The 14,711-nt window shown below is 49.0% G+C and overlaps 1 protein-coding gene across 1 annotated transcript in view; it reads left to right on the top strand.

Annotated features, from left to right (window-relative positions):
• Nucleotides 1-14,711, top strand: part of RGS3 (regulator of G protein signaling 3) — a 116,668-nt gene that overhangs the window by 1,383 nt on the left and 100,574 nt on the right. Inside the window, 2 exon segments of the mRNA XM_027616403.2 lie at nt 12,470-12,520; nt 14,613-14,671. Coding sequence (XP_027472204.2) covers nt 12,470-12,520; nt 14,613-14,671 — 110 coding nt within the window.

Genomic DNA, 14,711 nt, shown 5'->3' with positions numbered 1-14,711 from the left:
ACCATGTGCCATGCCTTGTGTCAAGTGCTTTATCTCATTTACTCTCCCCAGCCCTTGGAAGCAGTTCCTGTTAACCCCACCGGGATGTGGGAGTCTACCAGCCAAGGGAGGTCTCCAGGGTGACCTGAATTGGTGGGGCTGGGGTGGTCAGGAAAGAGTGTCAAGGAGCTTTGAGGTTCTATTACCTTAGCTGTGTCCTGATTTAAAAGTAAAAATATAGGGGCGCCTGGGTGACTCAGTCGGTTAAGCGTCCGCCTTTGGCTCAGGTGGTGATCCCAGGGTCCTGGGATCGAGCCCCGCATCGGGCTCCCTGCTCAGCGGGGAGTCTGCTTCTCCCTCTGCTGCTTGTGCTCTCTTGCTTACTCACTTGCTCGCTCTGTCAAATGTATAAATAAAATATTTTTTTTAAAAAAGGTAAAAATATAGCTCATTGTTTTTTCCTCCTTACTATCACTGTAAGATGACTTCATTGCTGAAAACTTAGTGAAAAGAAGTGAAAAATCACCTGTACTCTGACTCCTAGAAAAGACCGCTGTCAGTTAATATTTTGTTTATATCCTTCCAGACTTATTTGTGTGTGTGTGTAGAGGTGTGCTATAATTTGAAAAGAATGGAGACCATATTGTATGTACAGTTTTAGAATCCATTTCTTTTCCTTACTGGTATAGTGTTACTGTTTCCTAGCATCAGTCCATATTCTTCTATTGAATTAATCATCCTGCCAGATCTGGGAAGTCGGGGAGTATCCAGACCAGCTGGGACTGGATCCTTTGCCCCGCCGTGGCCTCAGGGCCGGGTCGGATGGTTATCTGGGAGGGTTACTTTTTGAACCAGTGATTGTGACCTGAGTGTGCAGCGGGCAGGCAGGAACCTGGTGGGGTGGGGAGCCTCCTGCTCTTATACAGTCTCTTCCCAGGGCTCTCAGAGGACACAGATCTGACACTGGAAAGTGCTGCCCTCTTTCCTGCTTAAATCCTCTTTCCTCGAAAAATGCTGCCCCTCTTTGAGGCTGCTGATTTTCTTCATGCAAGGAGTGGTCTTTGCTTGTCTGCTTATGAATGAAGATTTGTATCAGTGGTTACCAGACCTGGTCGCTTGGCAGAAGCACCTGGCGAGTCTATTAAAAACACAGGTTCCTGGGGCCCCTGGGTGGCGCAGTCTGTTATGGCAACTGACTCTTGGTTTCGACTCAGGTCATGATCTCAGGGTTGTGAGATCAAGCCCTGTGTGGGGCTCTGTGCTCAGCATGGAGTCTGCTTAAGAATCCCTCTCCCTCTGCCTCTCCCCAGCTGCTCTCTCTTTCTCTCTCTCCCTCAAAATAAATAAATAAATCTTAAAAAAACCAACAACAACATAGATTCCTAGGATCTTGATAAGTCTAGGGTGTAGCGTGAGAATCTGTAATTGTAAGAAGCCACAAAAGTATTTTGATCATCAGCCAGGTTTGGAAGCTATGGATTTAGTTAGCTTCAGTAGCCACTGTGATCTCCCTTAACACGAAGGTCTTTGCTAAGTTTACCCCAGTTCGCTGGCCTTTCCCCAGCATGGCAGGTAGCCCCTGGCTTCAGGAGTGGGCTTTGCCCTGGTAGAACCAGATGAAAGTGGTGCCTAGTTGGTGGTTTACCCCAAGCACAAACATTTAAAGGGAGCTAAATTTCCAGGATCTCTGGAATTCTAAAGAGACAAAATTGTTTTCCTTCCGGGGAGAGTACTGTAGGTATATGTTGAGGTTTTTTTAGTGTGTGTGTGTGTGTGTGTGTGTGTGTGTGTGTGTGTGTGTGTGCGCGCGCACATGCGTACAACGCCTTGTCCCCCAGTAGTTGGCCACACGGAAGTGTTCTGGCTTCAGGAGAGGGGCATATGTAAACCGGGCCTAGAACCCAGCTCCTCCAGAGATGACAAATGCATTTTCTGTGGAACAGATGCCAGCCAGCTGCTCAGCCTGTTGGGCAGCGGGAAGTGAAGCCCCGAGCCCGAGGCTGCGATCTGGCCCCGCGAGCTGCCCCTGGCTGGCCATGCTGCTCAGCGCCCGGGCCACACCCTGGGCTTGGCGTGGAAGCCCCACCAAGGACTTCTCAGGGGCCCATCATTTGCTGGTCGGGATCCTCAGCATTCACTGGCTTTCCTGTCATTTAGGGTCCGTTTGCTTGGGAGTGTTCAGAAATTCTCGGTTTCTGGCCTGTCAAGAGTCCTTTTGTTCTCTTTTCCAATTCTCTATTTTTTTTTTAACTTATGTATTTGACAGAGAGAGACACAGCAAGAGAGGGAACACAAGCAGGGGGAGTGGGAGAGGGAGAAGCAGACTCCCCGCTGAGCAGGGAGCCCGATGCGGGGCTTGATCCCAGGACGCTGTGATCATGACTTGAGCCGAAGGCAGATGCTTAACGACTGAGCCACCCAGGTGCCCCAGTTCAAAATAGTTTCTAATTTTCATAGTCCTACTTTCTCAAGTCTTTAGGTGATTTGGAAGTGTGTTTCTTAATTTCCAAATAGTGGGGATTTTCTGTTAATATTTTTATTCTTTGTTTTCTATTTTGGTCAGAGAATACACTCTGCACCCTTTCACTCCTTTGATGGCCCAGGATATGGTCAGTTTTTATAAATGTTCTGTGTGTACTTGAAAAGTTCTGCAGGAGTTGGGTGTAGTGTTCTTTGTATATATCAGATTTTGGTCAAATTTACTAATTCTGTTGTCCAGATGTTCTGCATCCTTGCTGATTTCCCCCCTCTCCCCCGATTTTTTCTATCAGTTACCAAGAGAGGTACGTTAAAATTCCTACTGTGGTTGGACATTTGTCACTTTATCATTAGAGTTGTCTTTCTTTTATATATTTTGAAGCGATTGTAAGAGCATACAAATTTAGAACTATTTATCTTAGTAGTGAATTGAAACTTTTATTATTACGAAGCCCTTTCTTTATTTCTAGTGGAGAGAAAGTCTACTTTTCCTGATGTTAACATAGCTACCCAGCCTTCTTTTGGTTAACAATGAATTGCCTGGCATATCTTTTTCCATCTTATTTCTGTCAGTCTTTCTGTTTCTTTATGTTCTAGGCGTGCTGTGTCTCTTACAAACGGCAGGCACAGAGTTGTTATTTTGCTTCTTGGTGTGGACCTAGGATGATATCTTCCTTCAAAAAGATATTTGCTTTGGGTGCTTGGGTGGCTCAGTCGGTTGAGCGTCTGCCTTCGGCTCAGGTCATGATCCCAGGGTCCTGGGATTGAGCCCCGCATCGTCAGGCTTCTTGCTCAGTGGGGAGTCTGCTTCTCCCTCTGCCTCTGCCCCCCCCCCCACTCTTTCTCTCTCTCTCTTTTAAATAAATAAAATCTTAAAAAAAAAAAGCTATTAGCTTCCTTCAGGTGCTTGAGGTCACTAGCGATCTGGGATAATCCAGATGTTAGGGATTGGAATTATCTGAGCTTGTGCTGCAGTCCCTTGAACTGCGTCTCATCACGGCTCATGTATTTCTGAGGAACAACCCTTTAGGGTTCTGACCCAAAAGGTCAGGGCTCAGAAGGACCCCACTCTTTTTTTTTTAAGATTTTATTTATTTATTTGACAGAGAAAGACACAGCAAGAGAGGGAACACCAGCAGGGGGAGTGGGAGAGGGAGAAGCAGGCTTCCTGCAGAGCAGGGAGCCCCGATGCGGGGCTCGATCCCAGGATCCTGGGACCATGACCTGAGCCGAAGGCAGACGCTTAACGACTGAGCCACCCAGGCGCCCCAGAAGGACCCCACTCTTGACAGGCCCTGGTCTCCAACTCCTGTTCCTCTTACCCTGTGAGGCAGACAGAAACTCTGCTCAGCCTCTCAGCTTCTCTGTCATCTCTCTGGAATTTGAAAACACCCCAAGGAGAAAATTAGCCCAGGAAAACATTAAACTTCATTCCACGGACCTCCCTCCCCCCAGAGCCTGCTCCGTAGCTCCTCTGTAGTCTTGCTGTATCTCCAAGAAGCTGCTTTTAAATATTTTGTCCAGCCCTTCTAGATTTCCTCAGTGGGTCTGTCGTCCCAGAAATAGAAGCCCCTATGTGTGTTTTCTAACTTTTGAGTCATTTTTACTTTTCATCTCCTCTCCTTTCCTCCCTCTCTCCCTTCCTTCCACCTTTCCATCCTTTCTTCCCTTTTCCTTCCCTCCCTCCTCCCTTTTTGTCCTATCAGTGGGAGTGCCTACTCTTTGCCAGGCCCTCCATGTATGTTAGTTCCCAGTTTTACAAGAGCCCCCCCCCCCCCCCAGAACTGTACGATTCTTCTTCTTTCCTTTGTACAGATGAGGAGATGAAGATGTAGTGATTCAGCATCATCAGTGGTGGACTGAGGATCCAAGCCAGGTCTTATTGACTCCAAAACCCACGCTTTGCTCATGGTTCCTTCTGGGCTTCCTCCCTTGTGTTTTCCGTATTAGACTTGTTCTGCTGGAAAACTCTGATAGTGAAAAAAATAACTGTAAGACGTAATGAAAATAAATCACTGACTTCATGGTGTGGCTTAAAGCCACCAGCAAGGTTGTAACAGGTGCTCATCATTATAACAGAGCATATTTAACTATGGAGAAAAAGTCTGTAGTATGAAATAGGTAAGGGTGGTGAGTCATTTATAAAACATGGCAAAACTGACAGTTTTGGAATTAAAATCATTATAATAAAATCTAAAGGAAAATCGTGAAAGGGAAGAATAACGTGAATTTTCTATATATTGTGGTATTGTACATGAATGTGTACAATAGAAAATGGTATAAGAAAATGGTAGAAGAAAACCATTTGCTCTGCGGGTGAAGAATTTTCATGAATGTGCTGGGCCGTCGGTGGGTTAATGTGGGACAATTCCAGATTTTACAGTTGAATTGGTAATGAGTCTGGTTTGAATCTATCACGGTTCTTTAGGGAGAACAATTAAGGACCTCACAAATGGAAGGCCTTTTGTTTCCTTAGTCATAATACAGTGATTTATCTTAGAACTGTATTTCCTTAACAATTTAAAAAATTGAGGGCGCCTGGGTGGCTCAGTTGGTTAAGCGACTGCCTTCGGCTCAGGTCATGAGCCTGGAGTCCTGGGATCGAGTCCCGCGTCGGGCTCCCTGCTCAGCGGGGAGTCTGCTTCTCCCGCTGACCCTCTTCCCTCTCGTGCTATCTCTCACTCTCAAATAAATAAATAAAATCTTTAAAAAAAATAAAAAAAATAAAAAATAAAAAATTGAAAAGTTGTCCCAGAACAGATCAGGTTTATGTCACCTGGCTGTGGAGGTAATATGGGTCTATATTAATTACCTATTGCTTCATGACAAAGCACCCCAATACTTATTGGCTTAAAAAAAACAAACATTTAGTGTGTCCCAGTTTCTGTGAGTCAGGAATTTGGGAATGGCTTTGCTGGGTGGTTTTTGCTCAGGGTCTCTGCTGCCAAGAAGTTAGCTGACATATGCTGGCGAGAGTAATCTATTCCTGGAAGGGAAAAACCGCTTGGGAAGCCACATTAATATCAGGTTACACAGGAAGTGGAGAATCCGAAGAGAGGAGTCGCACTGACCCGTCATCATCTTTATCTCACCGCTCAGCCCCCTGCCCCCTGGGCTCTGCAGGCCTCCTTCTGCCAGCAGGCACCAGCATAAGCCAGGCTGTTTCTCCAAATGGAACTCAAGATTCTCCCTCTTCAAAAGAACAGTCGCTTGAAAGGCTCCACAGGGCTGCATCCCCAGAGCTGGATGGCTCCATTCCCCCAACACCCCTGCAGCCTGCCATTTCTCCTTCAGAGGGCAGAAAGTGCAATCAGTAAACGTACGTACCCCTCTCTGAGCCTTGGTCTGGCTGCCCTGTGAGTCAGGCAGCCCAGGATCACAGAGAGAGGGGTGCTTTGCAGCTGGTTGCCTCCCTCCCGTTCTCCTGCACACACAGGTTGAGGTACAGACTCGTCCCCACAAATGGAGGGGAAATCTGTGAGTGTTGGTGGCTGGCCAGCCTCCATGGAGACCCGGCCTCCTTTGTACATTTGTCCTGACATCCTCCCCCTTCCTGTGGCTTTCAACACATGCTAACTCCTGACTGGGGAATTGCTTTTGAGGTGAACTGGGTTTTGGGTTGACCACTGCTTCATGCCAACCAGGCAAGTCCCTCATAGAGGTATTCTTTGCATACCCCAGGGTTCCATGAGCTCCCTCTAGGGCACGTGCCTGCTGATCCCTGAGTCCATCTGTGGTGTGCAGCCGCCAGCGTCTTGCTTCGTGTTTTAAGTATGTCTCTCCCTGGCTGTGTCCTAAGAGTCAGAGTTCATCTTCCTGTGGTCCTCCACAGAGTAGGGTCTGCCAGATTGAATTTCTTTAGCTGGCTTCCATGCCCCCTTTTTCCACGGGGCCCAGTGAGTCTGAATCCCCCTAGGTCCTGTGCCAACAGAATCTGGGTTCAGGGCCTTCTCTGTGCCTTCTGAAGCTCACTCTTACCCAGTGTTTTTCCTGGCACGTGTGGCCTGTCTCTTCTCCCTTTGTCTCTGGGCCCTGGCTCCCACGTACTTCTGCAGCCTCTCTGGGTCCTACCTCCCTTTGCAGAGTGCCCAACTGCAGTTCCATGGGAATTGGGGGGCATGCCCTCTCCAGGGCCCTTGAATACCGCAATGAGGATGGCTTCAGGCCCTTTAGCCTGGACATTCCTGGGCACTCTCATAGGCCACTCCCTGGCCCTGGGCAGAAAGTGGGGCCTGCAGATTGGAGGGGCAGGTGAGGGGCTTGGTTACTTAGATCGGCTGAAGGCCCCAGGGATTCAGTCTGACTTCCCCCTTACCCAGTGGTTTATTTCTTTAGACCTGGGGACATTTCTTTGAGCCTGCCCTCTTTTTGGCTTCCTCTTGGCTTCTGAAGCAAAGCTGTGGCACCTGGTCCTGTGCCTGATGGCTCTCTCTGCTCCTGAACCCCAGGGTTGCATTGGCAGATGCAGGGGTGCACATTAGTGGTCTGGAAGACCGGCTCCGTGTACAGGCCAGAGTGCTGGAGTTGGGGCAGCATTCTGGTATCTCGTTCTGGGCTGCCTTACCCGGGTCACTCTGGGCCCAGGGCAAGTCACCTTCCATAAATCTGGGCATGACTCTTCTGGCTTCCAATTGAGGAGGTTGGGCAAGATGACTTCAGGGCCCTTGAGACACATTCATTCGATGGAATGGGCTAGGGAGGGGGGGTGGCAGAAGGGACAGGAGTGGCCAAATGGGTTGGGGGGTGGGGACTCATTCTTCATTTTGCCCTTATCCGTGAGCCCACGGATGGGCTGGGGGAGGGTGTGTCCCTCACTGGGGCCCTGAGTCTGGTCTCCTGGGCTTGGTTTCTCTGTTGTAACTGGGTAGAGGGCACGCTGGCTCTCCCCGAGGAGGAGAGGATCTGCAAGGGCAGTTAGGCAGACTCCTCTGATTTCCGAGTCAGTCTTTGCTCCAGGCTCATCCTGTGCTCCAGCTCTACTTTTTAGCCTTGCCCATGGTCCTGCCCTAGTCACTGGGGTGTGCGTTCCCTGCTGGCAGGCACCCGGCCATTCAGATCCGTCGTTCCTGACTCAGGGCCCCACGCAGGTGCCTGGCTAACGTTTGTCGAGTGGAACTAGCGACCATTTGTGCTGGGAAATGTCTCCATCCTGATTTTTTTTTTAATTAACATATAATGTATTATTGGTTTCAGAGGTACAGGTTTGTAATTCATCAGTCTTATATAACACCCAGTGCTCATTACATCACATGCCCTCCTTAATGTCCATCACCCAGTTAACCCATCCCTCTACCCCTCTCCTCTCCAGCAACCCTCAGTTTGTTTCCTGTGACCAAGAGTCTCTTATGGTTTGTCTCCCTCTCTGGTATTGTCTTGTTTTATTTTTTTCCTCTCTTCCCCTACGACCCTCTGTTTTGTTTCTCAAATTCCACATTTCAGAGAGATCATATGATAATTGTCTTTCTCTGATTGGCTTATTTTGTTTAGCATAATACCCTCTAGTTCCATCCACGTCATTACAAATGGCAAGGCTTCATTTCTTTTTTGATGGCTGTGTAATATTCCATTGTGTGTGTGTGTGTGTGTGTGTGTGTGTGTGTGTGTGTGTGTGTGTGTGTTTGTACACACCACATTTTCTTTATCCATTCATCTGTCCATGGACATCTGGGCTCTTTTCACAGTTTGGCTATTGTGGACATTGCTGCTGTAAACATTGGGGTGCAGGTGCCCCTTCGGATCACTACATTTGTATCTTTGGGGCAAATACCCAGTAGTGCAATTGCTGGGTCGTAGGGTAGCTCTATTTTCAACTTTTTGAGGAACCTCCATACTGTTTTCCAGAGTGGCTACACCTTGCATTTCCACCAGCAGTGTAGGAGGGTTCCCCTTTCTCTGCATCCTTGCCAACATCTGTCGTTTCCTGACTTGTTCATTTTAGCCATTCTGACTGGTGGGTGGTGGGATCTCATTGTGGTTTTGATATGTATTTCCCTGTCCATCCTGATTTCTGTGAACGGGCTGTTGGGTAGGTGATGATGTCATGTGGCTCTGTGGCCCCCACAGCTTCGGAAAGCCAAATATGTTCAGGCCAAAGCTGCCTTTGCACTCATAATAGATTCAGAAAAAATGTTTGGGTTTAAACACAGTCGCCTTTGGGTTCATGAGATTGGATCTGTGACTGCTAGACATTTTTGTCTGTTTCAAAGCCTTCTCCTACCCCACACTGGATCCAGCACAGTTTTTTTAGGAGATTTCTCAGCTGTAGAGGGCCCCAAAGTGGTAATTGCTCAGATCTTGAGCTAATAATGCCACGGGTTCTCTTGGCGCCTTTCATGCAAGGACCTCCTCACCCTCCAGCATTACCTGATCCACACACAGCTTGGTGAATGCAGTAGCCCCTGTTATTAGCCCCACCTTGCAGCCAGGGGACAATGTGGCTCTGAGAGCGAGGACAGTAGTCAGGGCTTGGAACTGGAATAGGCCTCCGGGCTTCTGAGATCTGTGTTCTGGGCAGGAGAGCAGCAGGAATTTCTGTTGGGTGAAGAGCTGGACAAGGGTTTGCTGGAGTCTGGATTGCCTGGGTTTACAGTTTAAACACCCCCAAAGTGTGAGGAGCAAGTGGTTTCCAGGTCCCAGGGGTTGGGGAACTGCTCAGAATTTCCCTCCTTTCTGTTCTCTGAACCCTGCCTGGCCTTCCTCCAGCCAGCAGCAATGCACAAGCCCCAGCCACAGTCCCAGTTTCATGGGGCCTGTCCAGAGATAAACAGTTGGGATGATGAAGGGACATCTCACTGTGCCACGAGGAGTGGTGGATTTCATGCTTGAAATCTAGAGGAGAGAGCCTGGAGACTTGACAGCAGAACCATGTCTAGAGATTAAAAGTTACCGAGAGGTCACTTCTGGCTCAGTATAAGATGGAGCATTGAACAGTCAGAGCTATTGCAAAAGAAAAAGGGCTCCCATTGTAGGAAGTGAGCTCCCCATCACCAGAGGTGATCAAGCAGAGGCTGATGACTATAAGGGTTGTCATGGATGCAAGGGCTTTCTGGTTGCTGTGTGGGGTTGCTGCAGGCTGGGAGGCCCTGCTGCATCCTCCTTGCCTCCCCAGTACATGTCCACCAGGTGGATTGAGTTCAGTGGTTTTTTTTTTTTTTTTTAAAGATTTTTATTTATTTGACAGAGACACGGTGAGAGAGGGAACACAAGCAGGGGGAGTGGGAGAGGGAGAAGCAGGCTTCCCGTGCGGCAGGGAGCCCGATGCGGGGCTTGATCCCAGGACCCTGGGATCATGACCTGAGCCGAAGGCAGACGCTTAACGACTGAGCCACCCAGGCGCCCCAAGTTCAGTGGTTTCTTGAGGTTCCAGGAAGAGTCCACTGGACTGAGGAATGGGTATGATCCTTCTCTCTTCTGTCCATGCTGAAGGGCCACTGGGCATCTGTGAGGATGACTTGATGTTTTGTTTTTATATTGTCTTTGAAAAAAATTAGAAAAGCCAGGGGAAAAACTCCTCATTCTTCACATGCTTTCCAGCCCTGGCCCTTCCGTTATGTTCACACTTCCCCATCCCCCCCTCTTCCTTCTCTCTTCTCCTCCCTGCTTACCTTCTTTTTTCATTTCCTCTTCATATTTTTAATTTAATTTTTATTTTTTAAAAGATTTTATTTATTAATAAAGAAAGTGAGAGCCGGGGGAGAGGGGCCGAGGGAGAGGGAGAGAGACTCTCAAGCAGGCTCCCCACTGAGCGTGGAGCCGGACTCGGGGTTCCATCTCATGACCACAAGATCATGACCTGAGCTGAAATCTAGAGTTGGATGCTTAACTGACTGAGCCACCCAGGCACTCCACCTCTTCTTATTTTTAATTATAGAAGTGCTACAGTTCATATAATTTGTATTGTTGAAACAACAATAGCGATAGATTTAAATTCCTCTTGACTTCCCTATCTCCAATTCTAGAAGCGATCCCTGTTTTTCCTTTGGCATCCTTTCAGAACACACAAACACACACACACACACACACACACACACGTAGAAATGTATGTCATCTGTATTGTTCTGCAATTTGCTTGTTTCTCTTAAAAACTTATCACAATGTTCCCCCTGCCTGGACATATCAGAGTTCCCCCATTTTTTTGGTAACAGCTCCTACTATTCCAAGCACAGCTAGAGATGGCTCATTTAACCATTTTCATACCGATGGCCCTTTCAGGTGTTTCCAATTTGTCCTTATTTTATTTTTTATTTTTTTTAAAGATTTTTATTTATTTATTTAACAGCTAGAGAGAGAGCACAAGTAGGCAGAGCGGCAGACAGAGGGAGAGGGAGAAGCGGGCTCTCTGCCGAGCAGGGAGCCCAATGCGGGGCTCGATCCCAGGACCCCGGGATCATGACCTGAGCCGAAGGCAGCCGCTTAACCGACTGAGCCACCCAGGCGCCCCTGTCCTTATTTTAAACAGGGCTGGAGCACAAGCCTCGTGCTCAGGTGTGCGGGTTTTTGTCTGTGATGGTTACCTCAAAGTAGAATTGCCGGGTTCAAGGACATGCACAGTTGAATTCTGATAGATATTGCCAGAAATTACCCTCCATTATACTTCCTCCCACAGGGTCTGAGAGTACCTGTTTTCTTACATTTTTAACCAACATTTGACATTATCCGTCTCTTTTTTAAAAGATTTTATTTTATTGTTACTGTTTTTTTAAGTGGTGTGGAACCCAACGCAGGGCCCGAACTCAATGGCCCTGGAGATCAAGACCTGAGCTGAGATTGAGAGTTGGACGCCCCACCGACTGAGCCACCCAGGTGCCCCTAAAGATTTTATTTTTAAGTAATCGCTACACCCAATGTGGGGCTCGAACATACAACCCTGAGATTAAGAGTCTCATGCTCTACAGACCGAGCCAGCCAGGTGCCCCAACATTATCTGTCTTTTAAACGATCGGCCAAGCAGATTGAAGGAAAATGGTATTTTATGGTTAATTTGCATGTCCCAGATCCCTGTGAAGTCTAGCATCTTCTCATACATTTATTGGCTGTTTTGTCTTCTCTGCATTTGCAGTTTATGACCTTTGTCTATTTTTCTATTGTGTTGTCTCATAACCTTGTTTATGATATATTTCATTGTAATGGACATTAAAAAATCGTATGGAGTCAGAGTTGTCTGTCTTTTCCCTTGGTGCCTCTGCGTTTTGTGTCTTGCTAAGAAGGCCTTTTCCAAGCTTATAAACATGCTCAGAGGCCCTTTCACGTGCTCTAGTCCAGGACTCCTCAACCTTTAATGCACCTGTGCCTCCCTGGGGATCTGGTTAAACTGTACATTGTGATTCAGTATGCCTGGGGCAGGGGCCTGCAATTCTGCATATCTAGCTATCATCCAGATGCTTCTGATGCTGGTGGTTCTCGGACCACACATAGCATGGCTCTGTGCCAGTGGTCGGTTTTTCTTTAGGGAGATCAGTGTTCTGTGCAGTAGTGGAGGGTGGGAGCACTGACTTTGAAGGATCTGATCTCTTTTCTTTTGCTTTTCCCCCAAATCATTTGTTCCCTGCCCTTGTGTTATTGCCTTTCCAGAACACAACTAGCTGTCTGTCACAGTGGAGGGCTTACCCTGACCTCCCCTTCGACCCCCTGGCCCCCAAGGACTCCTGACCAAGGCCCAGGATCCTTTACACTCCAATCTGGCATCATCTTGATGTGGATGCAACAACTTTTCCAACTGTCCAACAGAGAGAGCTCCCCAGCGTTAACCTGGGCTGCCTTGTAAAGTAGTGAGCTCCCCATCACCAGAGGGGTATAAGCCCAGGGTGGAGAGCCACTGCTGGAGGTATTACAGAAGGGACTCCTGATGTTATGAGGAGGCTGAACTAAGTGGCTTCCGAGCTCCCTCCCAACTCAGAGACCGTATGGATATTTGAATCACTTCACATGAACAAAAGACCATTCCCATCACTGCTACCCCATCTTTCATCCAACAAAAGATGAGGTGAAGTTGCTTCTGTTGTTGTCTCCTTAGGTCAGTTGAAGCTGTCAATCGATGCCCAGGACCGGGTTCTGCTGCTCCACAGTGAGTATGGGGCCAGGCAGTGAAGGTTCCCATGGGCCACCCAGAGGATTTTACACTTTACCTGTCCATTTATCCATTTGTTTGTCCTTCCATCCAGCATACACGTAGTTACTGAGCTTCTGTCATGGTCTTTGCTGCCTGGGCTCTTCTGTTTAGCCCAGCAGGCCCTGCTTATCTCTCCAGCCTGTGTGGCCCTTGCTGTTAAAGGCTCCCTGCATTCCCCCCCCCCCTTTTTTTTGAAGATTTTATTTATTTGACAGAGAGAGACAGACTGAGAGAGGGAACACAAGCAGGGGGAGTGGGAGAGGGAGAAGCAGGCTTCCTGCCGAGCAGGGAGCCCGATGCGGGACTCGATCCCAGGACCCTGGGATCATGACCTGAGCCAAAGACAGACACTTAACAACTGAGCCACCTAGGCGCCCCTCTGCACTCCCTTTTCTGTCCAGTTACATGCACCCCCTTGAGGGCATCTTGCTTGCTCATGCCTCTGAGCCTCTGCACCCCACTGTCTCTTGTGCTTGGAGTCGCCTGCCTTTTTTTTGAATTCCTTTTGAAAAATAACTCTCCCTCCCTCTGATTTTGCAAGAAACGTGCCCGCCTTCATCATTAAGGCTCAGGAAGGAAGGCTCATTTTGCTTCATTTTTTCCCCCCTCCAGGATTCACCCCCCTGACCTACCTGAGTATGTTGCTTCCTCCTCTGTGTCCGTCACACAGCCCTGACTATGCTGCGTCACTCTGGGCTGTCCCGGAATGCAGTGGGGCAGGAACCATGTCTGCTGCACCTGCATGGGCAGGGGGGAGGGTGGGCAGGGAGACCGGGTGGTTTCCTCAGGTCGGAAAACTGCCCCCCCCCCGTGACCACGCCCTCAAGAGGAAGGACGCACACAGGACTGGTAGCTAGGACACCAGGCAGCATAGACCAGCAGGCGCCTGGGGTCCTCCGGTCCTGGCCTTGGGGGGCCCAAGGTGACGTTCCCAAGGACCAGCAGAGGAGGGTTCTTTGCCGGCCAGAGCCTGACTCCAGCTGTGCAAACAGATTTTGCAAAATGCATCTTGGCCTCCACCACTTCATTTGTCCTGCATGGTTTGCTTTGGCTTCACCCCAGTTGTAGGGCTCTTCATCTCTTCCAGCCTCTTCTCTCTCCCCTTTGGCTTCACAGGCTTCATGCCTCAGACTCCGGGAGCCCCGTCCAAGCCAAACCCTAGGGCTCCATCCACACTGAACAGAAAAGAGAGCAAAGAGGCTCCGCTTCTGTCTGATTTCTGCAGACAGCAGGCAAACGGGCGGTGCTTACGTTCAGGATCAGGCCTGCGCCTCACGTGCCACCTATCCCTTGCCTTTATTATTATTTTTTCTCTAGCAAACCTTCCTTGAGCAGTACGCGCTTGCCAGGCCCTCTCCTCAGCACTTTAGACACATCATCTCATTTAGCCAGCACGCCTACAGGTGAAGTGGGTGTCGTGATCCCTAACCCATTACGATCACTCCTCCATTGAAAAATAGCGAATTCGGGCACAGAGAGACGAAGCCGCTTGCTCCTGCTCTCCCGGCTAGTAAGTGTCGAAGCTGGTGTTTGTGCGGGTCTGCGGCCCCAGGGCCCCGGGCCCATCTCTGGACCCAGGCTTCTGTCCGCTCTGCTATACCGTCCTGCAGTCCCAGTGCAGCCGACGGGGCAGGGTAAGTTCTCCAGCCTGGCCCCTCCGTCGCAGGAGGCGGATGTGGGCAGAGGAGGGAGCACTGGACTGGGAGTCAGGAGCTAGGGATTCAAACCCAGCTCTGGCTTTCCCATTGCTCTGATTGCTCTGCGACTTTGGGCACGTTTCTTACTAGCTCTGGGTCCCCCTATGGTCTCATCTTTCCCGTTAAAAGAGGGGTTAAACTTGATAAATTTGATGTTCTTTCAGCTGTAAGAGTCAAGGAATCGAATGCACTCTGCAATGTCTCAGTGAGGGTGCCGCCTGTGTGTGGGAGATGGTGGGAATGGACTAGACCAGAGGGGGTTAATAGCCAATGGCTGTTATGCGCATTAGGGGCTAGTGATAATCCTTCCCTCCCAGCCACCCACCCGAACATTTCCATTCTCTCTTTAGTTATAGAAGGCAAAGGCCTGATGAGCAGAGAGCCTGGCATCTGTGATCCCTACGTGAAGGTATATGATGGGCTGGAGGTGGGGAGGTGTGTGGGTGGGG

Source organism: Zalophus californianus, chromosome 13 (assembly GCF_009762305.2).
Source record: "Zalophus californianus isolate mZalCal1 chromosome 13, mZalCal1.pri.v2, whole genome shotgun sequence".
NCBI lineage: Eukaryota > Metazoa > Chordata > Mammalia > Carnivora > Otariidae > Zalophus > Zalophus californianus.
This window is presented reverse-complemented; position numbering and strand designations above follow the sequence as displayed.